Here is a 26,983-nt window from a genome sequence, read left to right on the forward strand (position 1 = left end):
CCAACCCAGAGAAAGGCCCTCCCTCTCTGGCTCTGAGCGGAGCAGGCACCCCAGTGGTGACACAAGTAGCCATAGCAAGAGGTTAAGACAGGGACTGAAATGAGGACAAGGCTCTGACAAGTTTAAAACATGTATTTAAAATACAATTTATAAAATGCTTAATCTGCCGACTCAGGAGCCCGCGGTGCGGGGTAGGATGGGCAGCTGCCCGCCATGCCGGCAGGGCAGACTGCAGGGGTGCGGCCCTCCCTCCATGCCCTTCTGTTCAGACACCCAAGGGGCCCATGCATACCCCTGGGATCACATGGCCAGAGACAGGACTCCAGGGGTTCCTGGAGTCTCTGCTCAACAGGGAGGCTGGGAGCAGCCCTGCCGGCCCATCCCTGAGCAGAGCACCCCCACATGGGGCAGAGCAGGGTATGGCTGGGCTGGACAGGGCAGGGCAGGGCAGTGGGCCCTGGAAGGGGCTGATGGTAGCAGATAGGGTGTTGCCCCCTGCCTGCAGGTGGGGAGCACCCTGATTGAGTGGGCTGAGAAGGGTTGGTCACCAGGCCTGGACCCCCCAGCTCCTTTGGTTATAGGCTGACTTCAGAGTAGTGGCTCGTGGGAAGCGGTGAGCTGGAAGGTCAGAGGCCTGGCTCGCGGGGTCAGGGAGGCACTGGGGAAAGGGGACAGTACCATGAAGGCAGATAAAGGGGCAGCAGCCTCAGGTTTCTGCCCCCTCAACCCCCCCAGGGTTTCCAAGCTAAAGCCTGCAGCTTTAAAAAAGGGAAAAAAAAAGCGCACTTAAGGAAAGTTACAGACAACTACCAAAACAAAAAGCCCCCACAAACCACCACACACGCACGCGCACACACACACACACACGCACACTCCAAACCGTTCTCCCGTCTCCCCTCCCACCTCCCCCCAACACAATACAGTTTCCTGTTTTCATTTCTCTTTCTTTTATTTTGCCTGCCACCTCTCCATCCGGGAGGCCAAGGGTATGACTGCTGGTGGGTGGCCACAGGCACACAGTGGGCAGAGCCCCGTCTTTGGCCGCAGGGAGGTGGCATCACCGATCCCCGCTCCGTCCCCAGTCCAGACACCCAGCAGCCAGCCTTCCCTTTGGCTCCGCTGGAGGAAGGGCGAGCACCGGTGGTCCCGAGAGCTGAGCCACCTGCTCTCCCGGCCTCCCGGCTGGCCTACCACTTTCACCTCCCCCCGCTGCAAGGACAGCCCCGCCTCGGGCCAGACATGGCCACTCCGTGGGGGATGGGCACCACCGCACACTGACCGTGGAGAGACAGAGGGCGGTGGTGCAGGAAGACAGCAGTCGGCCTCCCCCCGGCCTGCTCCTAGGGGAGGGGCCCCCTCAGCACAGCCTGCGGGCACCATTCCAACCCGGCGGGTCATGACGGCTGATGCTCTGTCCAGCTTTGCTCACAGACCACCCCCCAGCTCCACACAGCAGGGGGCTGTGGAGGGGACTGGTCGCTGACTCAGCCCGCAACTGGCCCTTCCTCGGGCGGGGAAGATGTAGAGGGACACGGCCTGCCAGGCCCGGGCCCCGGGAAACTAAAGGTGGAATGAGCCTGCAAACCCCGGCCTGCCTCCTCCTTGGCCACTGGGAGCTGCCATAATTGTAAATCGCCACACCAGCCACCCCAAAACTCATCCACAGAGTGGGAAGGCGGGTGAGCGGGCGGACGGGCGGGCTGGGGGTAAGGCGCAGTGCAATGGAAGAGACCGGAAAGCTGGAGAGGAGCTGGGCTACGCGCGCACACAGCGCACTCAGGGCGGCCGCCCCCTCAGCCTCTTCCCCTCGGGGAGCCAACGCCCGTCTCCAGCCCCAGGGAGGGAGGAGAGACTGCCTCCATTCCAGGCCCTTGCTCTGGAGAGGGGGTCAAGGACAGACAAGGCCTCCAGGAGAAACCAGTCTGTCCCCACCCGTCCCTGCAAAGTACAGTTCTACCCCATCTGACTATTCAGCATGGCCTGCTCCCAGGGTGGGGACTTCACAAAGGAAATGTCCCAGGCACAGCCACCATGCTGGGGCCATCAACAGCTTCCACCACCCGAGGCAGAGGGTTCACAGGCCCGAAGCCCGACTCACTCCTGGTTTTCCTGGCGATGACAGCAAAATACTGCAAACAGGTCTCGCAGCCCTCACTCCGAAGCCCAGGAGTGCGCTCACTCCCTACTTTCTTCTAGAAGTAGCAAAGCCTGGCTAGTAGGGAACTACCCTGAGGGGTATGGGATGGGAGAAGTCTGAGCACTTTCCCAATCTCCCAAAATACTAGAGGTGGGGTTAAAACCCTCCCCAGGCTCTCTGAGCCTATAGAGCTAGCCCAGTCGCCAGGCAGGGCCAAGATGCCCTGGACTTAGCTGGGGGAGGGAGGTATAGGCATGGGGTGTTCATCTGTCCTGGGGGCTGCAGAGCCCTGCCCCTTTTCTGGGCGGCAGTAGGAATACAGAAGCTAAGCTCACCAAAATCCTATTGGTTAATGTTTCTAGCGACTTTTCCAGAAACATTTTTTTAAGTAGACTACCAAACTACCCTTTCTCAATTAAAAATTCATTAAACTGCTAAACCCCCTCCCATGCACTTTTCCTTGCAAATCAGATTATCTGTATAAACAAACAAAAATAGGAAGAAGAAAAAAAAAAGAAAGGATATTTTTCAAATGGAACTTGCTTCTAAGTGATGAAGACATGCACTTGGGGGGCAGGGTGGGTGGGTGGGTGGGAGTTCTCAATTGTGTTCAGAAATCCCAAATTAATGAGCATGATAAACTGTTATTGCTGGCACTGGCTTTACCCCAAGTGGCCAAGTGGCACTGTCTGACTCTCTACTCTGAGTCCTTGATGGGTCCCCCCAACCCTCCCCTCACCCCAACCCTTTCCCTTTCCATTGACTTGGGACAGCCCTTGTAGACGTGCCAATCACAGTGGGAAGGGGGAGAAGGGAGGCGGTCACAGTGCATGGGGTTCAAGGTCACAGTGGGCGGAGCAAGGGGGATCACAGTGCAAGTAAGTCAGGTCGTTCCCTCTGCTCAAGTCCAGCTGTCTGCCACGGCAGTGCAACCCGCGGCGGACGACCCAAAAGGCGGCGGCGGCAGCAGCGGCGGTGTCCTTTCTTGTCCGCATTTATCTGCGCTGTTTGAAGCCTTGTGACCCATCAGGACCCAACGGCTGTCTGATCACATTATTGGGCTGCCGGCTGTCTTCAGGTTGGGAGATCCTGGTTGGCCTGAAGGAAAGAAGATCAGATGAGAGGGAGTCGGCCTGAGAAAACATCTAAAAGGCCCCCAAATCTTACAAACAACCTCCCCTGCAGCTGGGGCGGAAGCCATCGTGGCTAGCCACCAACTCTGCTTCTGAGCTGCATCTGGGGCAAGTAACTCAGGGCATCTCTGAGGTGGGACGCTCTTGTGGAGAGGGTCCACGTTCACCTCCACACGGGCAGCCTCCTCCCAGCCTGTCCAGAGGCAACAATGTGGGATGAGGCATGCTCCAAAGGGCCACATGGCACACAGACTCTCCAATGGAAAGATTCCTAACCAACGTTCAGCTGAGTCAGCAAGCATTTGCCTTGCTGCCTCCATTTTCTTTACAAGTCGTGTGGCTGATGGATGTCTCATATTGTATGAAGACTGAAAGGAAACATTATTGTTTCCTCCTGTCAAATGAAGGCTTAGGGAAGAGAGAACATGCAGGGCTGGAGAGACAGTACATCACGTAAGGTGCTTGCCTTGCATACGGCCAACCTTGGTTCAATCCCTAGCATCCCCTACGCTCTTCTGAACGTGACCAGGTGATACCCAAAAACCCAAACCAAACCCAAACAAAACAAATTAAGGGACAGAAAGAAAGAACATAGATCAGTTCTTCAAGTCCAGAATACCAAACCTAAGGAGGCCCCTTCAAAGTTAGGAGGAGACCATTCTAAAACATAGCTTTACCAGGAGGTAAAGAACTTACTTGTAATGCAGTCTCCAGAATTGCAAAGCGAAAAATGCCAGGAACAAAAAAATAATTTAGGGGGAAAGAGAGGGACAGAGATGGGGGGGGGAGAGAGGGAGGAGAGAGAGGCGAGAGAGAGAGAGAGAGACTGCCATAGAGGCAGGCAGGGGAGGGGATGGGGGGGTGATGGGAGGGAACCTGGGGACCTGGTGCTGGGAAATGTATACTGGAGAGATGGATGTTGGAATACCGTATGAAATCCAATCATAAAAAGCTCTGTAAGTATCTATCTCATAGTGGTTCAATAAAAAAAAGTTTTATAAAAAAAGTCAAAATAGTAGATCCAGAAGGTAACCTCAAAGAACTTAGTTGGGGGCGCTTTCCATTATGCCGGAGAGGGTCCTTAGATCCCTGTGCTCATTTAATTGCACAGCATGATGAAGCAGGGAGTAGCAGTTTCCATTTTTCAGACTGGGCTATCAAGTCAGAGTTAAAGTACCTCTAAGCTAAGCAGAAGAGGCAAAGATGGGCTAGAGTTTTGGTGGGTTGTAACCTGAATCCAGTCTCTAACTTTATTTAAAAGTTTGAGTGAGGGGCTAGAGCGATAGCACAGCGACTAGGGCATTTGCCTTGCATGCGGCTGACTCGAAAGTGATTCCCAGCATCCCATATGGTCCCCCAAGCACCGCCAGGAGTAATTCCTGAGTGCAGAGCCAGGAGTAACCCCTGAGCATTGCTGGGTGTGACAAAAAAAAAACCTTAAGCGAGGGCTGGGGCAGAGTGATGTTACAGTGGGTAGGGTGTTTGCCTTGAAAGAGGCTGACCTGGGTTCAATGCCCAGCATCCCTTATGGCCCCCCAAACACTGAGTGCAAAGTCAGGAGTAACTCTTGAACGCTGAGCCCCAAACAACAAAAAAACCTTGAGGGGAGGCTAGAGAGATGGCACATGGGACAGCGCACTTGCCCTGAAGCTAGCTGTTCCGGCCGCAATCCCTGGCACCACATATGGTCCCTTGAGCTCACCAAGGGTGGCCCTTAGCACAGAATCAGGAATAAGACCTGAGCACCCCAGTACAGCCCAAGAACCAAAATAAGTGAAGAAAAATTAAAAGTTGAATATCAGAGCGATAGTACAGTGTGTAAAGCGCCAGCCTTGCATGTGGCTAACCCAGGTTAGATCTCTGCACCCCGTCTGGTTTCCCGAGCCCCGCCAGGAGTGATCCCTGAACACAGGGCCAGGAGTAGGCCCTGAACACTGCCAGGGGTGGCATAAAAACCAGAACTGAATGAATAAAAAATGCAAAGCTGAGAGGGCTGGAGAGTACAGCGGGGTGAGGCACTTGCCATTTACGTGGCAGACCCCAATTCAATTCCCATTACCCAAGCACCACTAGGAGTGATATCTGAGCACAGATGGCTGTGCCGGACCCCAGCCCCCTCACTGGCGCCCCCCTAAAAAAAGTAACAAAAACGAAACATTGTTAAGAGTGTCCCTGGTGCCTGCAAAGGCAGTTAGCAATGTGTGACTTGCTCAGCATGTCAGAGCCTCCTGAACTAGCCCCAGTGGGCTGGGGGCAGCAGCCGGGGCAGCGCCGGCTCCAGGTATCCTGCACACACTTGCCTCTGCCTGTTTCTCACTCCTACACAGAGCCAGGCCACCCTTCTCCAGAAGGTCAGCCTGCCGGGCACTCACCTGTCGAGGATGGGCTTGTCCTGCTCCTCCTCGGGGCTGGCGCTGCCCAGGATCCGCTTCCGGGCCTCGGCGTACTCCGCCTCCCGCTGAGCTAAGGACTTGACGGGAAGGGCGGGCCTGCTGGTGGAGTTAGGGCTGCTGACCACACCGTTGCTGGTGGGCCTCTTGAGGATGCGGATCTGTGGAGGGGGGCCCGTGGGAAGGCTATCGTCCTGAATCACAATGGGCACTTTGGGAGGAGATTTGGATTTCCTGCTGACAGAGAGCAAACACAGTGTCACAAGCCCTGCTCCTAACTCAAGGCCCCTCCCACGTCCCCCTGAGCCCACCCCTGGCCACCCCCTGACCCCCTCCCTTCCATCCCGTCTGACTCTTGTCATTCTTCTCTGGCCTCTGACCAGACAACATTCCCACTCCTCAAACAGGGGCTTTCAAAAGAGCAACACCGTCATGAGCCCGTGCAAGCCCCAGGTCTGCGCCTCAGACCCAACCTCAGGCAAAGGGGGCCGGAACAGCGCCTGGCACTGCAGAGTCTATTCCCCCATGCGACAGTCACAGCAACCACTCCTCGGCCTCGGAGGCCAGCACGGTGTGTCCAGACACAATGAGTTCCGTTACCACCCCGGCTTCCCTGGGCCCCTTAGCGTGAGGGTCGGCAGAGTGGGCCCTCCCAGGCAAGGACCGCCACCACAGGACTCACACCAGTCCAACACTCTACACAGTAGCCCGCAGGCCACCCTGCCTGGCATCAAGACACGATTCACCAATCAGCCTCAGTCCTCAGCTGAGGGAACTGTGGCTCCCGGAGACAACACCCGACAACCGATGACAGAAGAACCTGGGAGCAGAGATGCCTCCCTCACCAAGGCGCGCTGGTACGCTGAGCACGGCGGGGCTGGGATGAAGGACAGTTCCAGGCACAGTGCACGGCAATGCTCAGAGGAGCAGCATTGGTCCAGGGCTGGCGGGCATCCCACCAGGAGAGGAGGGCAACAACACGGGAGAGGAAGAACCAAAGGCACGGGGAGAGGGGGAAAGGGTTCCAGGCAGGCAGGACCACCCCTCAACAGCCACACAGACCCTCCCCGGAGCACTCAACGAGCATCTCTTCCGAACCAAACCAGTCCCTGGGAGCCTGCAGCGCTTTGCTTGCTGGGAGAGGTCAGGACAAGAGGAACTCGGCCGCTGCCAGGGGGGAGTGGAACAAACTCTGTGTGGGACAGGAAAGACGTGGCCAGGGGACTAGAACCAGGGGTGAGTGTAGCTGCAGAGACAGGGGTCTGATCAAAGAGGAAGGGCACCCGGAAAGCCAGCGGGAGGGCAGGGTGGCCTGGGGTGTTTCTGGGGGGCAGGGGACAATCGTGCAGTTCATCCGGCTAGTCTTGGGGGGTGGACAGGTCAATCCAACCCAAAGACAGAGAGCTCCAGCCGACGCTCCCCTGCTCGGAAAGCCGTTTCCCTCTGCTCTGCGGGGAGCAAAGCTACCCTTCAAGGTCTTTCAGGAACTTCCCACCAAGTCGTGGGAGGCCCAGGAAAGTCATCTGTCCAATCTCCTGAAGTCACAGAAAAAGAAACTGAGGTCTCCAGGGGAAAACACTTTGGTCCACTTCTCAGAGCAACTGGGAGCAGAGCCAGGCCTCAAACCCCAGTCTTCTGTCTCGTCACCTCCCTCCGCCTAACAACCTCACACGGGATGCCCACTAAGGGAGGGCGCAGGCGCAGGAGCTGCTCCACCTAACGGACAGCTGGGGGACACCACTGACTGCCCAGCTCTCAGGTGGCCGAGAGCAGGAGCCCTCACACCAGACAGCAGCCTTACCTCTCCTTTTGTGTGATCTTCAGTTTTTTTTCCAACCGTCTGTCTATTTCCTAGAGGAAAAAAATGTATATAAAAAGCGGAAAAAAATTCTCTCTCAAATAAAAACTTATGTCTTTATTTTAAGAGCTAATAAGGACAGTGTCCTCTCTCTGTCCAGGGAAATGAGACTGTCCTTCAAGGCAGTGGACGTGGCACACCCCTGATTATACATACACTGGGGCTGGGGGGGTCCTAATTTTCTGCAGGTTCATCTCATTCCACCCCCAAGGCGACGGCGACAGTTCTAGATCTCCTCTCCATTCAGCTGCTGCTCTGCAAAGCCTCCAGCTAGTCTCCAGGCCGCCAAACTGTCCTTCATAGAGCTGCTTAGATCATCAGTGTGACCATGTGACTTCCTCAGCCGAAGTTCTTCAGCTGTTGGCCACTGGCAGGTCTAAGTGCCTCTGCGTTCCTTGCCCATACCTTTCTTTTCGGTTCCTGCTTAGCCCCACAGCCTGGAGTCTACCAACCACTAGTCTCCACCTCCCAGCAACCTGGCGCGCTGTCCTACCGGCCGGTCATGCCTTCTCCCTCGAAGAACTACTACTCGCCTGTGAAATCCAGCTGGAACTGAATGTTCACCTCTCCTCTGTGAAGTCTTCTTTGATCTCTCTCTCTGTCTCTCTCTCTCTCTCTCTCTGTCTCTCTCTCTCTCACACACACACACATACACATACACACACATGTTTATCATCTGCCCCCAGAGAGAAGTGCTCCTTTTTATGGATTCTTCATGATCACTCTCCATGATCATAGTTTATGTTTTGTAGTGTTATGGTCTTGAACTTTTAGGAGACTAAGACAAAGGCAGAAGCCTAATCTCTGCAGGTCTGGCTGGTGACACCAGGAACTCCCAAACTCCTCCACACTCTGGGAGAAAAGCCACCTGCTGGGCAGCAGCAGGAAGCTGCAGCACCAGCAAAGACCAACTCTCTGGGAGAGACTTGCCTCCTTCATTGCTTTTTTCTTCTTTCTTTTTTCTGGGTCACACACTGATGTGCTCAGGGATTACACCTGGCTCTGTGCTCAGGGATGACTCCTGGCAGACTTGGGGGACCATATGGGGTGCTGAGGAATTAAGTGGGTCTGCTGAGTACTGGGAATACCCGACTCCCTCAACCGGCTTCACTGAAGGCAAGAGCAGCGAGCTGCTGGAGAGGAAAGGAAATGATGTGACAATTTGTGCAAGACTTGAGAACAGTGGCTCTCAATGAGGGGTCTCCTGCAGGGACTCGGGCAGCATCTGGAGGCATGTGGTTACTGCTCCCGAGAGGAGAAATCACAGCAACTAGCAGGAAGAGCTGAGGTGGGGCTCAAGTCCTCTACCAGTCCCTCTGACATAAAAATTAGTCAACCTCAGATGGCAAGAGCTGAGACTCACTTATAAGCTAGATGGGATTTTCAAAGGAGTCCAGAACCAGGGCTGAATCTCCCTCACAGTCCAGGGTGTAGCCGTTTTTACATATCCCCAAGTATCTGGAAAAGGGAACTGTCATTACTCAGTTCATGGGTGCCATTCAAGCAAGTCAACAACACTGTCTAAATCTTCTAAATTCTTACTGATTGACCTGATCTGTTGACTATCAAAAGAACCAGTAATTCTTTCTAGTAGATTGGATCATTTTATCAGTATGAGGGGATCGTTCTTGACTAAATCTATTTTCTAATACTCATAAAGGTATGCCAGTTTGTTTGTTTGCTTGTTAGTTTTGGAAGTATTCCATGGAATCTTTGCTTTGTTTGTCTGGGGGCCAAACATGGCAAGGCCCAGAGCTACTCAGGGGACTCTGCAGTATCAGGGAGCAAACTCAGAGCTCCCATACGCAAAGCTTTGATTCAGCCTACTGAGATCTCTCTCTAGCCCGTCTTTTGTCTCCGCCTTCCATATTCTTTCTTTCTTTTTTTTTTTGTCTTTTCTTAGACAATATGAAGCTAGATTTAAATCTACTCTGACAAGACACTCTGTTTGGAACTAGCTGAATTATGCTTATATTATTTTGCTTTTTTGAAGGAACCAAAATGTATTTAGGCAAGCACAACAGACTTACTCTGAGGGATCCACAAACTCTCTGGAGACTAGGAAGCTGCTATAACAAGAGCCTCTCACTCAAAGTTGGAACACAAGTTGGTTCGCAAGGATTGTTTACTGACCAAACGGAAAAGAGGCACTGAAATAAGAGAAGGACTTGGACGGTTTCTGTGAACACTCAGAGAGAACTTGTGCTCACAGTAAAGTCTGTCACAATTAAGCTTTTAAATACTAGATTACTGCTTGAGTTAATACTATGTCTCACATAGTCTAATACCATTACCTTTTAAGGACTTTCAAAGCTTTTCACAAATAACACAGGGTTCTAAAGTCCCACATTGTATTATTTTGCTCCAATGTGAAAGTAAGACTGCCTGAGGCGCCTCCATGATGAATGAACGGTCTTCATCATCTGTGGATATGGACAGAGGCTTTCTTTCACATGGGGTCAGAACCAGTTCTACCACAGGCCAGGTAGACACTGGACTCCAGGTGCAGGGAGCATAGGAGCGAAGGGGATGCTGTGGAAACTGAAAAGCATTCGCCTCCCCCAGAGGCAGCAGGGCCTGGGCAGGCAGGGTCAGAACAACTGTTTTGGTGGTAGTGAGGTGGGCGAGGGGGGGGGGCAAGTTGAACATTTGTATAGGAAAGCACTTACATTTGTAAGCTATTTTCTTGACTGTTAGCTTTCATATCACCATGAGGACCAAAGAAGACAGAGAGGCAAATGGGTCTAAGATATGAGATCACTTTTTATTTTTTAACTTTTAAATGAAATTACTGACTTTAATGCTGGGATGAGATAAAGACAGAGTGCAAGCATGTGTGTGTATTTGTGTGTGTGTGTGTGTGTGTGTGTGTGTGTGTGTGTGAGAGAGAGAGAAAGAGAGAGAGAGAGAGAGAGAGAGAGAGAGAGAGAGAGAGGAGAGTGGGGTGCTTGCCCTGCACCCAGTCAATCTGGGTTCAATCCCCAGAACTATGTATATGGTCCTGCAGCACTGCTAGGAGTTATCCCTGAGCACAGAGCCAAGAGTAACCCCCGAGCATAGCCTGGTGTGATCAAAAAACAAAAAGTAAACACGAACACAAAAACAGGCTTACATAATACCTGACTGCTGTTCAATACTCCCCCCCCCCATTTTTTTGCCCACACTAATCCTATACAAAGTAGCTTTGGGGGGGCTGGGGGGTGGGGTGTTAGGGGTCAAAGGAGGTCAGGAAGGGTAAGGAACTCCAGGTAGTACTAAGGCTTTGTGTGAGCCCCTTCAGGCCGCTGTGTAGACTCTGGTAAGGTCACTGTTCCTTTCTTCCTTCAGTCCACGCTGCTGCCACTGACACTTCATTAACCAACACTACCATCACTCGACAGCATCAGGTAGAGGGGCTGATCAGAGCCAAGGAGAATTCTTCCACTCCCTTCAAGAACGGGATTTAAAACTAGCAGCTCTGATGGAAGCTGATTCTGGCCTTCTCCAGAAGCCCGGCTGGCCACCGGCAGGCTGAGGCATCCACGGAGGGGTGCCCTGCCAGCAGCTGGAGAGAGCAGTGCATCATGCTCTGCAGTTCATTTGGGGATCATGAGTCAGTCCACCTGCGATCAATCATTCTCAGACCTGCGCCCTGACAAGCCAGCCCAAGTCAAAACTCTCTTCTCGGGTACGCTCCACGGAGAATGTCTGCTCCCCCACCTGGCCCCGCAGCCAGGCTGTAACAGCCTAACAGAATTAAACAGGCCTCAGAAAGTTGTGCCAGGAACCATCCACTAATGGGCCCACACCTGGCAGTGCTCGGAGGGGGCTCAGGAGACCGTATGGGGTGCCATAGGCAAGGCAAATGCCTTACCTGCCCTGCCATCCTCCAGCCCCTGGAAAAGGAATCCTGGTGCCTCAGGGCACCTTCTCCACTCACAAGTACAGGCCTCACAAGTAAGTACAGGCGAAGCCCTGGTCCAAGGTCAAGGCTCTAGTGATAGAGGCCCGCCCTACCCCAGCTGTGGAAGAAAACCACAAAGATACTGCTCTGTCTGACTCTGCCCACAGGGGCCCCTTTGGCACAAGTGTCAGGACATCATCGCTTCCGAGGAGAGGTGCAAAGGACGAGAAGAGGTGCAAAGAACGTCTGGTTCCCGAGGCGTCTCTTTATGCCAAGAAGCACTGGGCAGAGCACTCTTCTGGTCAAAATCCTAAGCAAAGTATTTGTTTTGAGGTAACCCTTGCCCCCTGGGGCTACACCTCTATGTGCTTCTGAGAGAACAAGTTAAAACCAGAAGGACCTGTGAAGGCAGGGTGCAATGAAGAACCACAGTGGGGAGCAAGGTCCCGGCTTCTTTATGGGAGCAGAAGGAGTGGCCACGGCCGCAAGGCAAATGAATCAGACGTTAGGCATCTTCAAATCTGACCAGCCAGGAGGAAGGGCAGTTTCCTGGCTGCCTTGCAATGCAGAGTTTGGGGACAGAAACAGAGGCAGAAGAGATCAGACCGGGGACCACCTTGAGCAGCCTCGAGTGCTGCAGTCACAGAGAGGACAGGGATTGTGGGCATGGGAAGGCTGGCGACAATGACAGGTTCACTCCTGTGAGAGGAGGAAGATGGAAAAGAGAGGGGAAAGGAAGAACTGAAAAAGAAAGGCAGAGGAGAAAAACACCCAGCAACTCCTGGCCTCGTGCAAAGCACAGCAAGCACAGCACCATTACAGATAGGGTGTCTCAGGTCTGTAGGCTCAATCAGGAGCAAACCCCAGGGGACGGGTCCCAGCAATCCGAACTTCCACATTCTCCACTATCACACCACAGGGTGTGTGGTCCTTTCTGGTGCCTGACCTGTGCTGTCCACTCCCTAGGGCCAGACTCCCTTGACACCAACAGAGCCAACCACCTTCCTCTACCACTGTGCCCCTCAACCAGGTCTCCAATGCAATCAACACAAAGAATTATTTAAAGTAATTTTGAATTAAATAGGGTTCTAAAGACTCCCCTTGTTCCCAGCTGAGTTATAAAATACCCTCTATGGTATAAGCAACAGTTAAAGTTGGTTTGTTTGCTTGTTTTTGAGCCATACCTGGCAATGCCTAGGGGTAAGTTACTCCTGGCTCTGAGCTAAGGAATTACTCCTGGTGGTTTTTGGGGGACCATATGGGATGCCAGGGATTTAACCTGGGGCGGCCACATCAAGGCAAGTCCCCTCCCGGCTATACTATCTCTCCAGCTCCAGAAATGACATTTTCTGATTCTTCTCTTAAATTTGAGGTTTAAGAGAAGAATCAGTTTGGGTTGTCACACTCTAGCCACACAGGTTCATCTAGTCTTGTTCATCTATCCTGAATTAAAAGGTGCACATCTACAAGTAGGGGTAGGTGAGGGGGAAGGTGTCTGAAGACAAGTACCCTGAAAATGCAGCAAAAGCTTCTCTCAGAATTGGAGCCTGACACAAACACAATATTACCACTTTATTATTAACAATATTAACTTTGAAATAAACAAATATTTGAAATAAACAAATATTAACTTTGGAATAAAGCAGAAGAATTCACAGGCAGCACAAGCAAATTCAGTCTTAAAACTATCAGATAAGCTGTTTTCTTTAGATATGGAGAGAGTACAGGAGGTAAGGTACCTGGCGTTGTACACATCTGACCCTTACACCAAACAGTCTGACCCTTGCACCAAATATCCCCGAGCCATCAGAAACCATCAAGTGTCACTCCAGAGCACAGAGCCAAGAATAGTACCCAGAAACGCCAGATTTGGTCCCCAAACTGAAATAAACCAATATTTCAATACCTTTAAAGTACCTTCCTGATTCACTAATAAAAAATAAATAAATTAGGCTCTCTGCCGAGATGTGACCGGAGTTGCTGCACATGTGCGGCCTCTCTGTTGCTGGATGACCATGACCCCGGAGGCCAGCTAAACTACTTTTGGTACCAGCAGCTTCTTGCAGAAATGTCCCTAGACTGTGAACTAAGCCACGGCCCCATGAGGTCCCAGGAGGGGAAAGGTTTTTCTCTCTTGGCTTTTCCTTGAGGGAGGGGGAAGGTGTGGCGACAGCCATCTTATATGAACCATTAAAGAGAGGTACAAACTTGCAATGATGCAATTTCTGGCAGAAATTTCCCTGGACTTAGTTACTAAAATACAGAAATTCAAAAAAGGGATAGGAGGTCGTGCAATAGTGGCTGTGCAACCTCATATCTCTTCATTCTCAGCAATGGAAAAAATGGAAAACAAATTATCAAATGCTTCCTTTTCAGCAGGTCTGATTTTGGGTGGGGGGGGGGGGACTCCAAACAATAATAGTGAGTTTTTTGTGGAAATATTGAATGTAATCAAAGTAGAGAAAAGTGAAAATTATCAGCTACACAGGTAGGGGGGGTTGGGGGGAAGGTATACTGGGGTTCTAGGTGGTGGAGTATGTGCACTGGTGAAGGGATGGGTGTTCAACCATTGTATAACTGAGACTTAAGCCTAAATGCTTTTGTAACTTTCCACATGGTGATTCAATTAAAAAAAAAAGTAGAAAATAAAAATAAATAGATAAATAAATAAATAAATAAGTACCTTCCTGGTGATGAAGAGTCCAGCTATAAGATCAATCCAAGGAGAATTTTTGGAACTAGCTTCCTGTGCATAAAACTGTTCCCCGTTCTACTGCTCAACACTAGTGGTGGGGCAGAGACAATGTCCTGCCCCCCAGTAAGGCTGGTTATCTGCAATGCCCCTATTTATTCTATACAAGGAAGCATCCAAAGTCATATCTACCAGTGTGATTCTACAGAGATGACTCAGGATCTCAGTCTAGTTCAAAATATTAACTCAGGGACTGGAGCGATAGTACAGCAAGTAGGGTTTGCCTTGTATGCAGCTGACCCACGTTCAATCCACAACATCGCATATGGTCCCCAGATCATGGCCAGGCATGATCCCTGAGAACAGAGTCAGGAGTAACCCCAGAGCAGAGCTAGGTGTGGCCCCAAAAACAAAAACAAGAAGCAAAAGCGATAGTACAGCAGATAGGGCATCTGCCTTACACATGAGACCCAGGTTCCATCCCCAGGAACCCATGTGGTCCCCAAGTACCACCAGGAATAATTCCTGAGTACAGAGTCAAGAGCAACTCGTGGGGTGTGACCCAAAAAAGCAAAAAAAAAACAGAACAAAACAAAAACAGAACCCTAATTCAACTCCTGGGACACAGGATGGAATGTGGAAAAAATCCCCAAAGGCAGAATTCAGAAGACCAGTGATAAGATGACCAAAGGAGGGAGGGGCACATCTAGGCCATGAATTCATCATTGCCTTTTTAATACAGATTCAGGTTTGTCTGTTTGAAGGTTCCATTTCCCACAAAACATTCCCCTTCTTCCTCTGTTATTCCCACAGCAAGGAAAAACATTCCACTTTAATTAGATGGGTCACTGTAGGGCACAGGATATAGTTCTAAAATCCCCTCCCTGCGGAAGTCCGCTGTTAATGTATCTCAAAGGCCATTTTCTTTCTGCTCCACTTTCAAAAGAAGTGGGAGCCAGCAGTCATGGAAAACCTACTATCAAGTGGGAGATGTGCTAGATGCTGGAAACCCAAAGTAAGGCAATCCTTGTTGATGAGAAGAGCCCAGCGGAGTGGGAGAAGGCAGCTAAACAAACTGCAGTTGCTATATTAGTTGCATAAACAGTGTTTGGAAATAGAAATGGAGTGGGAGCGATTCAGCCATGAGAAGTCCGGAAGAGCTGCAGGTATTTAAAGGATAGAGTTTCAAGATGAGAAAAAGGGGCATAAAGGAAAAAGTTGGGGAGACGAGTTATAAATAAAAGACGAAGGACGGGGGGGGGGGCGGAGGAGAGGACCAAAATAAGAAACTTCCTAAACTGAGATATACTAATCTGGGAAAAAGTGTTAACAATGAACTCACATCTCAATCTACTCCCAGAAAACCATATGAGATTATTTTAGTTGCAGTCAACAATGGTTTAACTGTTGTAATCAATAGCTTAAAGGGCTAATACACAACTTCTGCATGCTGGAGGCCTGGGCCTGACACCCTGAGCACCACCAAGAGAAGCCTGGTGAGCAGCCCCTGAGTCCCAGGTGTGACCCCCAAACCAAAAGCACCATTCCTCAAAACCAGCGACAAGAATAATAGTTATATGCCATAGAGTTAGCACAGGAGATAAGGTGCTTGTCTGACCTGGGAATAATCTCCCAGCACCACACATGGTCCCAGGAGCACCCAAAGAAGTGATCTCTGAGCACTGCCCCCAAACAATAAAATATCCTCAGGGCCAACAAAATATGAACTTGAGAGATAACGCAGTTAAGCTGCTTGCCTTGCATGCAGCTGATCCCAGTTCAATTCCAGGTACCATATATCAACCCCTAATTACAAAGCCAGGAGTAGTTCCCATGCAATGCCATGTGTTGCCTAATAGCCCTTTTCCCAAAAGATGAACTTGGTAAAATGAGGGGCACCAGAAAACATGAGCCACCTCTGGGGCCGGAGAGATAGCTCAATAACCTGCATACATTCCCTTCAGGAAGTCCAGGTTCAGCCAAAAGTAGCCCCTGTGCACCACCTGATGCAGACCTCAAACCCAAACCAACCAAACTCCTTTTGCTTGCTTTTTCAAGTTCACTACAGGTTTCAGGATCATCTGGCCTACCCAGGAAGAGGAACCTCTCTGGGCCCACTCTCTCTCCTGCATTAGCTCTAGCTAGTCATGCCACCTGGTATGAGGGCCACTACCAAATGTTTGACGGGCACTTGACATGGGGTCAGTCTGAGCCCAGACACAAGAATGCTTTAAGTGCCAAATGCACAGCAGATTCCCCCACACTTAGTACCAAAAGAAAAAATCTAAAATACTTGCTTGCTCACATGCTTCCAACATTAATTATCTGTTGGCATGCTATAATTTTGGATATAGTGGGGTTAGGTGAAAACTGTTACCCAGCTTATGCAGGTTTGTTTTTTTTTTGAAGGGGGAGTGGCACCTGGTGGTATTCAGGAGACCAACCATATGGGATGCCAGGGATCAAACCCAGGTCAGTCTGTGCAAGTCAAGTACCCTACCTGCTGTACCATCTCCAGCACCTGATGTGTAACTCTTATTCCATAACCCATGGGGGTTGCCCTCTTCTCTTTTATTTCAAAAGTTTTTTTATATTTATTTGCTTTGGGGCCATGTACCTTGGGAGGTAATCCCAGCTCAGTGCTCAGGAGTTGCTCCTAATGGTTCTGGGATGGGTTGGAGAAAGGCATGTGGTGCCAGAACTCAAAACCAGTCACTCACACACATGGCAAGTACTCTGCCACCAAGCCCCATCCTTGGCTGCCTTCTTTTGGAGGGGTGAGGTGGGAGGCTGTGGGGCACACCCAGCTCTGCTCAAGGGACCACTCCTTGAGGTGTTTAGAGGACCATATGGGTTGCTGGGGATTGAACCCAGGTCAGCCAGCCAGCACCTTACCCACTGTATTCTCTCTCCAGTCCTCTTTATACTCTTAAAACGTGGCTTCTCCAACTTTTAAATTCTAGGCACATGTCACTCTGAAACTGCCCATATTTCAACTTGGGGTGTATAATTTTTTTATTCCAAGGATTATGTATTTCTCGTACTTACTAAATGTAACTATTTTATTCCAAAACAAATTGTTGCACATGTGACTTGCATGGCACAGGAAAATAGATGAAACAAAAAACCCAAGTTGACCCCTGCTCCATCCTTCCCAAGTTCCCTATTCAAAGTGATATCCCCAGAGCCTACAGTCTGTTTCAATTCGGTTTATGCTTCTCAGCCCTCATCTCCCCTTAACCTAAGCCCCACACAGGCTCCCACTGTTTTTGTTTTGTTTTGTTTGTTTGTTTGAACTTTCTGGGTCACACCCCACAATGCTCAGGGGATTACTCTGAGTAGCTCTGCACTCAGGAGCTCCTCCTGGCGGTGCTGCGGGACCACATGGGATGCTGGGAATCTAACCTGGGTCAGCGCATACAAGGCAAAGGCCCTGCCTGCTGTGCTATCACTCCAGTCACTCCCACTGTTCCTTATACCAAGCATATTCTGTCCTCAGGGCCTGCCTGTGCTGAAGAAACTTCCTGGCTTTTGCATGCCTCTTTTCCTTCAGGTCGCTTGGCCTATCACTGAGGTCTTCTTTGACCTCCTCTTCTTACAAATATGGCACCACCACCACTCACTTTCTATGGTCTCTAATTTAAGTCTTCCTCACTGTGTGTGGTTTGTGCACATGAAAGGCAGAACATTCCTTTGTCCATTTTTCTTCGTGAAAAAATAAACTTGAAAGCACAATTTCATTCACCACAGTTGTTGGATTCCCGAAAACAGTGCCCAAAACACGGATTAACAGTCCTATGAACAAGCTTTGAGAGATACTCGCCCACTTTATAGAGACATTACGTAACCTGACCACAGTTCCACAGCTAGTCTGGAGTGGAGCCAAATATGAACAGTGTCTAGCTGGGTCCAAAGCAGACACAATACTGAAAACAAGAGCTATTACCATAGGGACTTCTTAGAAGTAGTGTTGGTGGTACCACTCTCCGGCACCTGTCACAGACAGGTAGAAGGAAGGGACCACGAACTCCCCACCACCTCCAATCCTCACCAGGATTCAAAGGATGGAAAGCAGCCTCACCATGACAGGCCAGCCTCCTGCCGCATGCTCTGATTAAGTCACTTGCCTAAGGTCACTAAGTGACAAAACAGAATCCTTATACCTCAAGATGACGCAAAAGGGATCATGAGATTGCTGAGCAGCTGCAAGAATAAGCATCAATAAAGGCGAGCAGAACACACCAACTTTCTTGCACCCCTAGTTAGTACAGAACGATAGCATTAATAGCCCCGGCTGAGTTGAATTTTAAGACTGTAAACTTAATCTAGAAAGTAACCAAAAGTAATAGTTCTTTAGTAGAGATTAAGCCTAACAGTTCCGTCTGCTTTCAATGCCACATCCAATGGCCTCCGTGGAGGAGAGAACCCTCTTTCCCAGCTTCAGTTGCTTTTCCCGTTCAGTTTTCATGTAGCACTGAGCAACCCAACCAATAGAAGCAAGATATTTAGACTTCAGTGACAGCAAGAAAGAGACCATTTGGACTGGGCAGGGGCCTGGGGTTCAAGTCTTGGCACTGTCTAGTATTCCATCACGGGCTCCTGCGCACCACACCAGGAGCAAAGTATGGCCCAAAAATGAAAGAAATGAAACAAAAAGACAAATAATGAGGAAAGGAGGGGAGAGGAGGAGTGGGGAAAGGAGAGAAAAACAGAAGACCAGACCCCCTAGCAAGCGCCGAGCCTGGAACAATGCCCTCACACCCAGGCCACAACACTCATCAACATCCGCCTCTGAATAACACTTCGCTAAGTGCTTTATTTAGTTTTCGCTGCCAGGCAAGGCAGATTTTACCAATCCAATTTTACAAATGAGGAAAATAAAACTGAGCGAAAGGGAATGAGCTGCCCAAGAATAAAACCTGGCACTTGGGACACTAGTCCCTGTAATTTCCACTGTTATGGATGGAGAAAACAGGTTACTGACTGGCAGAAAAACTAATGTTTTCTTGCTACCTTTTACAGTAAAGACAGCAAGACTTGTTTCCTCGGACACTGTATCAGATACACAGACTTTGGGGAATGGAACCAAGTCACAATCACCTCCCTCTACTCCCAACAAATTTCACCAAATGCCCAGAAAGGTTACTTAGAATCACAGCACTCTGCTGGGGCAGCAAAAAAATGCCTTCAGGGACAAGCTAATAAAATAAATGGCAAAAGTAGGCAGAATACAACAGGGAATGTGGAATGCTAAGGAGTAAAGCAACCAAGACCCAACCAAGCAAAGGCATCCAAATACATTTAAAAATAAATATGAGGGGCTGGAGAGATAGCATAGTGGGTAGGGCATTTGCCTTGCACGTGCCAACCCGGGTTCGATTTCCAGCATCCCATATGGTTCCCTGAGCACCAATAGGAGTAATTCCTGAGTGCAAAGCCAGAAGTAACCCCTGTGCATCGCCAGGTGTGACCCAAAAAGCAAAACAAACAAACAAACAAACAAATAAATAAATAAATATGGGGCTAGAGAGAAGAGTATGAATGCTGAAACAACCATACTTCAAAGGCACTAACAACTTAGTATTCTACAGTACTCTAATAATTATCTGCTCAGAAGCCAAGGTAATCAACCGCTCCAAAAAGGTCTCTAAGAGTGTGGACTCAAACCTTCCAACAGCCTGGCTGGAACAACGTGATTCCCTCTTTGGACAGCAGGAAGAATAGTACCGACACCTTTGCAATACAGGGGAAAATAGTGTAAACATCCCTTCATTCCCAGCCCACCAGTTGGGGCCTGGAAGGAGCCCTCAATACGCTAAGAAGGTGTGTGTGAGATTTAGGGGCTCGAGACTATCAGTGTTCATTCACCAGGGAAACATGCCACTAGGTAGCAGAAACAAAACTGCAGCTGGAGGGTCACAAAAAGCTTTTATAAACCCAGAAGGTCAGAGGAATAGGAACGTGGTGATCAGGGTCTATGAAGAGTGGTGACAGTCCTGACCTTTCCCGGCTTGGGTCACAACTGTCTTGGACAATCTCCTCTAAGGATCACATCACAATCCTGAAGAATGCCAGTATAACCATACATATTTATTATTCTTTTTAGAAAGGAATGAATGTTATTTCCTGGATTCATTTTATAAGGGAAAGAGTTCTGGATGTGGGGAGGGGAAAATGTAACTACAAGAGATATTTAAAATGTCTTACCACCAGGGATGAGATTTTTTGTCTACATTAAGATTACTGGTGGGATCTGTTGCTAGTTGGTGTGGTAGGTGGTTTTAACCTTTATCTTCCCATCGATGTTCCGCACAGAGCTAGATGTTAAAGAGCAGGATGCCTACAGAGCCCATAGGAGTTAAGAAAACTACTTAGGATGAGGAACCTCTGTGGTGTTTAGTTAGAAGAAAAGTCATTTCCTTCTCTATTTCGACCAAAGATACATGACACTTCATTCAATTTTCTCCAACAAGCTCATCGTTCTTTAGAGGAAAAATCTGTTCGCCTTCCGGTGCCAAGTGCAGAAAAAAAACACTCTATACCGTGAGAGAGCAGCTGCCCGATTCAACCAGACAGAGGCACTGGTATTAACCAGGGGGCCCACACCCGGGAGCTGTGAAAACTGGAATGAAAAAGTTGGTCATGAGATGATGTTTGGGTCAGCCCAGCCGACCTAGGCAACCAAGACTTTTCTCCTGCAGAACTCTATCAAAAGCTTTAGAAAGATACACTGAGCTGTCGTCTGCTGTGCGAGAGACTTTTGAATGCCCACACTTGCAGCCCTCGGCAACTGTCCTGAACACCCAGAGCACGCTGGAAACAGGCCCCCTGTCAGCACCGAAGAAAAGAGCTGAGGAGTTAACTCATGAAAAGCTCATTATCCTCCTTTCTTTGAAACCACACCGTAACAGATCTTTTTCCAAAGTCTTTTTCCGCACGTTTCGTGTCGAAACCAGCGGGCGCTTTACAGAAAGCGCTCTGTGAGGACATCACAGGCCCTTCTTTGGACTCCCTCTCTCCCAAAGGACAAGGAAGAGTTTGGAAGGAACCCCCCCTCAGGCATGGCAGACTTGGATCCGTGCTTTTTGGTACCACAAATCTTCCATCTCTTTTCTGTAAGAACAGACACAGGCAACTCAGCACCAACTAGCCCTGAAACAACCCTCTGTCCTTTGATGACGACCCTTTGCAAACTGTACACATCCCACAACGACATTGGTTACAGGAAGTACTGGGGACCCCAGTGTGAGAGCCACTCTTCACGGAAGAATGGACCTCTTCTCTTTTAAGAGGTACATAAATCAAAGTTCTTACCTCTTAAATTAAAATCTGTTACTCTTCTGCTTAAAGGGGGGGGGGGGGAAAGGCAATCAAAGCTCTCCACTGCCTCCAGGACAAAGTCAAAGTTCCCTAGAACCAAATACTAGGAGGCCCCCCTGCAGAGCTCTCTGCCCTCATTTCTTTCCACTCATCACTGCCAAACCCCTACACTCCAGCCAGAAAGAAACACTTGTAGTTCTCCCAATGCTGCACACTCACTGCTTCCTTGCTATGCATACAATGGCACCCTGACCCTATCTGCCTCTGCCTCTCCCAGACTTATCACTGTTTAGTTCAACGCTTCTTCAAATCTTAATAACCATGTCACTCCCTGAACAAGACTCTTTCACCCCAGCCATAATATCGTAGAATCTATGTGTCTTCCAAAGACACTGCTGCCTGGCTGGGAATGTAATTCAAGGGTAGTACACTTGCCTTGTATGTGGAAGGCCTGGTTCAATCTCCAGTATGGCACAAAAAAAAAGGGGGGAGGAGTGAGGGGGAGGAATGGCTGAGTAGAGAGAGATGGAGAATACAGGGGTTAAGGTGCTTGCTTGTTGAGGCCAGAGCGCTAGTACAGCAGAGTAAGGCACTTGCCTTGCATGCAGCCTTAGAAACTGGCACAATTTATCATCCCCTGAGCACTGCCAGGACCAATTTCTGAGTCCAGAGCCAGGAATAACCCCTGAGCATCATCAGGTGTGGCCCCAAGCAAAACAAAAAACAAAAAACAAACAAAAAAAAGAAAATGCTCCATTAACCTTTGTCTCCACTCACCACACCAGGTATACCACAGGTATACTTTTATGGGTGTCAATACTTATGGGTGGCACCCAGAATCACTGATGAGGAGTTGCCATGACTGGCTCTTTGTGGGTAGAAGTAAATACAAATTTTGAATTCTTAGTCCAGAAGACATTATTCCTTAAGATACATTTTCTTTCCATTAGTTACAAGACTGTGAAAAAGCTACAAAAGACAACTTTGGGGATACAAAGTAATGAAGGAGGTTCCAGAATCTTTGTGATCAACCAGTCAAATTCTATCTCTATGCCATCCTACAGTGCCTTTCCACAGGACTTATACTAGTTCATTACCAACAAGATCCGCTAAAGTATCATCCTCCTACCCTCTAAACAAGTGAATGTAAAGTTTCATATCCTAAATTGAGCAAATTCCTTATGTTTGTTGGGAATGGAGACAAAAATGTCTTCCCATTATAAAATGCTTATTCTTTGAAATGTGCTTAGTGGAAGGTCACTACTGATTTCCATTTCTTGCGAAGACAGTGTGATTTTACTTCTGTTTTGTTTGTTTTTTTTTTTTGGGGGGGGTCACATCCAGCGGGGCTCAGGGTGCCAGGGTACAAACCCGGATCAGCAGTGTGCAAGACAAGCACACTACCACTGCATTATCACCTCAGTCCCAGCAGTATGTTTTTTAAGGAAGTGTTTCCTTGATGGAATATGTCATAATTTTTTCAATTGTCCTATGAATGGAGATGTTAACTAACTGGAAACAGGTAAAGGAATAATTTTATATTAAAGTGTTTACTTATAACTAAAAGCAGAAGCTACCTTTTGAGATATTCAAAGTTATTCTTCACCCAATTAAAGGACAAGGTACTGAGGGGGGCCAGAGTGATAGTACAGAGGGTAGGGCATTTGCTTTGCACATGCCCTGGGTTCGATCCCCGGCATCCCATATGGTCCCCTTTGCACTGCCAGGAGTAATTCAAAAAAGCCAAAAGAAAAAAGACTATATTGAATTACTCATATTTTTTGGTTTGTTTTGGGTGTCAGACCCGGCAGTGCTCAGGGCTTACTCTTGTCTCAGTGCTCAGAAATCATTCCTGGCAGGGTTTGGAGATGCATGCTATCTAAATTGGGATCAGCCATGTGCAAGGGAAGTACCTTAATCTCTGTACTATCTCTGGCCCTAAACTAAGACTTACCTAAGAAACTATCTAGATCTGTTTTTTTTTTTTTGATTTTTGGGTCACACCCAGCAATGCACAGGGGTCACTCCTGGCTCTGCACTCAGGAATTACCCCTGGCGGTACTCAGGGGACCATATGGGATGCTGGAGATCGAACCCGGGTCGGCCGAGTGCAAGGCAAGCGCCCTACCCGCTGTGCTATCACTCCAGCCCAAAACTATCTAGATCTGAGAAACATTCTCACTCTTTTCCAGTGAAGTAAACATAATGCTTTAAACCTCCCAACTCCTCTCTTTCAAAAGTGCCCATTTACAAGGCACTTCAAAAAATTGATAATAAAAGGAAAGAAAATTCAAGACAACCTTCAAATACAGGCCTAGATTAAACACATTAAAAATGAAGGGCTGGGGGCCGGAGCAATAGCACAGCGGGTAGGGCGTTTGCCTTGCACGCGGCCGACCTGGGTTTGATCCCCGGCATTCCATATGGTCCCCCAAAATTCCTGAGTGCAAAGCCAGGAGTAACCCCTGAGCATCGCTGGGTGTGACCCAAAAAAGCAAAAACAAAACAAAACAAAAAAAAAAAAAAAACGAAGGGCTGGAGGGCTGAGGGGCTGGAGCAACAAGCACAGTGGGTAGGGCGTTTGCCTTGCACGCGGCAGACCCAGGTTCAATTCCCAGTATCCCACATGGTCCCCTGAGCACCACCAGGAGAAATTCCTGAGTTAAGAACCAGGAGTAACCTGTAGTATTGCCGGTATGGCCCCAAAACAAAACAAAAAATAATAAATGAAGATTAGGAGCCAGAGACACTACAGAGTTTAAGGGGCTTGCTTTGCATGTGGCAGACCTAGGTTTGACCTCTGGCACCTCGTATGATCCCAAAGCACCACCAAGGTGGTAAGCACAGGGTCAGGGGTAAGACCTGTGCACAGCCAGATGTTGCAGGCTCTGCCCTAGCGAAAAAAAAAAAAAGGGGGTCAATTCCCAAGACCTCTACAGGTTCCTGGGTGCGGAGGCAGCAAGACAGTCAAGAATCCAGCTTTCGAGTCAAACAGGGTGGAGTCAAGCCCAGTTAACAGGCATATCATCTGTGTGACCTTGAGCTAGACCTAGACCTAAGAACGCAGCTTCCTCATTTATCAAAGGAGGAAAATGCCTGAACCCGTGACTCCAACAGTTCTGCTAAAGATACGGAAGGGAATCAGCATCCTGGCAGAGGCTTTACACAATGTCAAAGACACAGGTTTGGATCTATCTATGCGACTGGCACTTCATAAGGGCTCTACCACAGTGCCAAACACCCGGGACAAGAAAGCTCAAGGCTAAACTTTAAAGTTCAGGGGTCAAATTTTAAATATCTGGGGCTGCTGTAAAATTCGGGACAAGGCTAGCTGATCTCTAAGTGACCTCCCATTTGAGACTCCTAGAGGCAGTCTCAGTTTCTGGAATCCATGCTTATTTCCTTCTTACCAACTTAAACACGAGAAACTAACATCCCTTTAGAATTCTGCAGGTGAGAAGGAAAAAAAACAAAGCTCAAGATGCTCAAGAAACTTATTTGAGTCACATTCAAACATTCAATGACTCAAACTTGTAAGCCTCCTGTTTCTGCAGGGGGTGGCAGAGAGGGGTGTCTGAATGATTCATTCACATTAGAGGTAGGCAATAAACACCTCCACCGGAAATTTTGCATTCTCTGGCACAAAGTCACCGCTAAGCACATTACCTAGCACACAGAAGACACTGAAAAAATGTTTGTTAAATGACAAACGCCCAGCTGACACCTGTTGCTCCTTATAAAAATTTCAGATTGCTCTTGTCTACTCAAGTCCAAATCCCAGGAAAGAGGGTCGGCACGTTAAGGAAGAACTGTGCTAAGTACTTTCTCACGATTTATTCAAGTTCTCAATCACTCTAAGCGTCTTAAAACAGAACCACCGTGAAAGAAAACGCTGAAGCCCCACAGGGTGGGAGGAGGGGGCTGCACCCCTCGGCCAATCTCGAACACTAACATAGGCATAAGCGCGCTTGTGGGCCAAATCTTTCAGCCTCGTGTAACTGTGATAAGCACCCGCGGAGGCGCTAGGGGAACCGAAAGCCCAGATCCAGTCTTACCTAGCACGCGCCTCGGCTCCCCACGCCCTTTAACTCTCAACAACTTAATAAACCTTGAAGGCGGACGTCACCCCGGCCCCGCACTGAACAAGACAACGCTCCAGCACGAGAGAGCCCAACCAGAGACGTCGCCCCCCTCGCCCCGTCTTCACAAGGATCACCGAGAGCCACAAAACTCTGCAAAGACCACCTCGCAGTCACGCACCTCATAGCACTGCGGCCCGGTCGGCGTGGAAGCAATCACTCGCGCCTAGCGCTTCTGGCGGTAAGCAAAGCCCTTCCCAACGCCAGTCGGGAACGCTCCGTGTCCCTCTCCCCTCCCAGGAATGCGGCCGCTTTCACGTACCACGCTGCACACCGCCCCCCGCCCGCCGTGCCCCGCGCCCGCCCTCCAGCGCGGCGAGCAAACTCCCAGGGCCTCTCCCCCGGGGCCCCGCTCGTCGGGTGGGTCTCCGGGGAGAGGGGCTCTGGCAGCCGGGCTTATCGGTGCTTCGGGCGTAGTCCCCCACCCCCACCCCCGCCCCAGGAGACCCGCCTGCAAAGGGCTCGGTAAAACCCAGCGAGGGGCGAAAAAAAACAAAAAAGCACCTAAAAAAAAAAATCCCCCCCTCCAAAAACCCCGACTCGCCCCCCGCGGCGGGTGACGCCGAGCCCCGGGGGATTTCGGCGAGGCGCGGAGGGGCCCGGGCAGAGCCGCGCTGCTGCCCAGTAGAGCACATGAACTTTAAAATGGTGCCTCGGGCGGGCGGGGGTGGGGGTGGAGGGGGGCAGGCCGGTGTCCGAGGCGAAAGGACGGGTCAAAGGGAGCCGGGCCGAGCGCAGGCGGCCGAGGGCGGCGTGTGGGGCGCCCCCAGTGACGCGCACGTCAGGGGAGGGGGGCGCCGGAGGGGCAGAGCGCACCGGGCCCCGGGGGAGGGCGAAATGGAACGCGGCCCCTTTAAGAGGCCTTCCCGGCGCTCAGGGACCGGGGGCCTCTCCTCCACCCTCAGCCCGGAGGACGGGGCGCCTCCTGGGGGGGAGAACCAGCCCCGGACCCGCTCCCCGGAGGCTTCCCCCGTGCCGCGTGCCGCCCGACCCTGCCCCGGGGCGGCGGCCGCTACTTACCCCGCTGTCTGCCGCCTCCTCCCAGCTCTCAGCGACCTCCTCATCTTCCATCTTACTCGCCGCTTTCCCTCCTCCCCCACCCCCTCTCCGCGCCTGCGCCCTGCAGCGCGCCTCCGTCGCGGGCGCCGGCACGCAAGGCTTTCCTCAATGGACCCCGCCCCCTGCCGGCCCGGAAGCGGCGCCCGGCCGGCCCCCCCCGCCGCTCCCCCCCCGGCCCGGCAGCGTGGGAGACGCCATCGTGGACGCGGGCCGGGAGGTTAGAGTCGCCATGTTTCTTAAGGGCAGCGAGTTTGTTTCTCCCACCGAACGGAGCGGGGCTGCCAAGTTGGGGCTTGGAGGACGGGAAGTGTGTTCGCTGGAACTTTTTTTTCCCTAAGGGCAGGAAATTACGGAAAACTTTTCAGTGAATCG

At 50.3% G+C, this 26,983-nt stretch overlaps 1 protein-coding gene across 2 annotated transcripts; it reads right to left on the reverse strand.

Moving 5' to 3' along the window:
* Nucleotides 1–114: 114 nt before the first annotated feature.
* Nucleotides 115–26,658, reverse strand: SZRD1 (SUZ RNA binding domain containing 1). Of its 2 annotated transcripts, none has more exons than XM_055138210.1 (4): nt 26,573–26,658; nt 7,462–7,511; nt 5,643–5,894; nt 115–3,235 (listed from the first exon to the last, which is right to left on the reverse strand). In XM_055138210.1, exons 1-4 carry the CDS (start codon nt 26,621–26,623, stop codon nt 3,133–3,135), a joined length of 456 nt encoding a protein of 151 aa, XP_054994185.1. In that variant the 5' UTR covers nt 26,624–26,658; the 3' UTR covers nt 115–3,132. The 2 variants fall into 2 exon arrangements, with proteins under 2 accessions (XP_054994185.1, XP_004603428.1); XM_004603371.2 differs by having other exon boundaries at nt 5,643–5,897.
* Nucleotides 26,659–26,983: the final 325 nt, after the last annotated feature.

Source organism: Sorex araneus, chromosome 5 (genome assembly GCF_027595985.1).
Source record: "Sorex araneus isolate mSorAra2 chromosome 5, mSorAra2.pri, whole genome shotgun sequence".
In the NCBI taxonomy this organism is placed as follows: Eukaryota; Metazoa; Chordata; class Mammalia; order Eulipotyphla; family Soricidae; genus Sorex; species Sorex araneus.

Coding starts and splice junctions, on each gene's coding strand:
- SZRD1 (XM_004603371.2), bottom strand. CDS start 26,623: ATGGAAGATGAGGAGGTCGCTGAGAGCTGGGAGGAGGCGGCAGACAGC. Junction 5,898..7,461: donor AAGATCACACAAAAGGAGAG/GTAAGGCTGCTG, acceptor GCTCTCTGTCAG/CAGGAAATCCAAATCTCCTC. Junction 3,236..5,642: donor GACAAGCCCATCCTCGACAG/GTGAGTGCCCGG, acceptor TCTTTCCTTCAG/GCCAACCAGGATCTCCCAAC.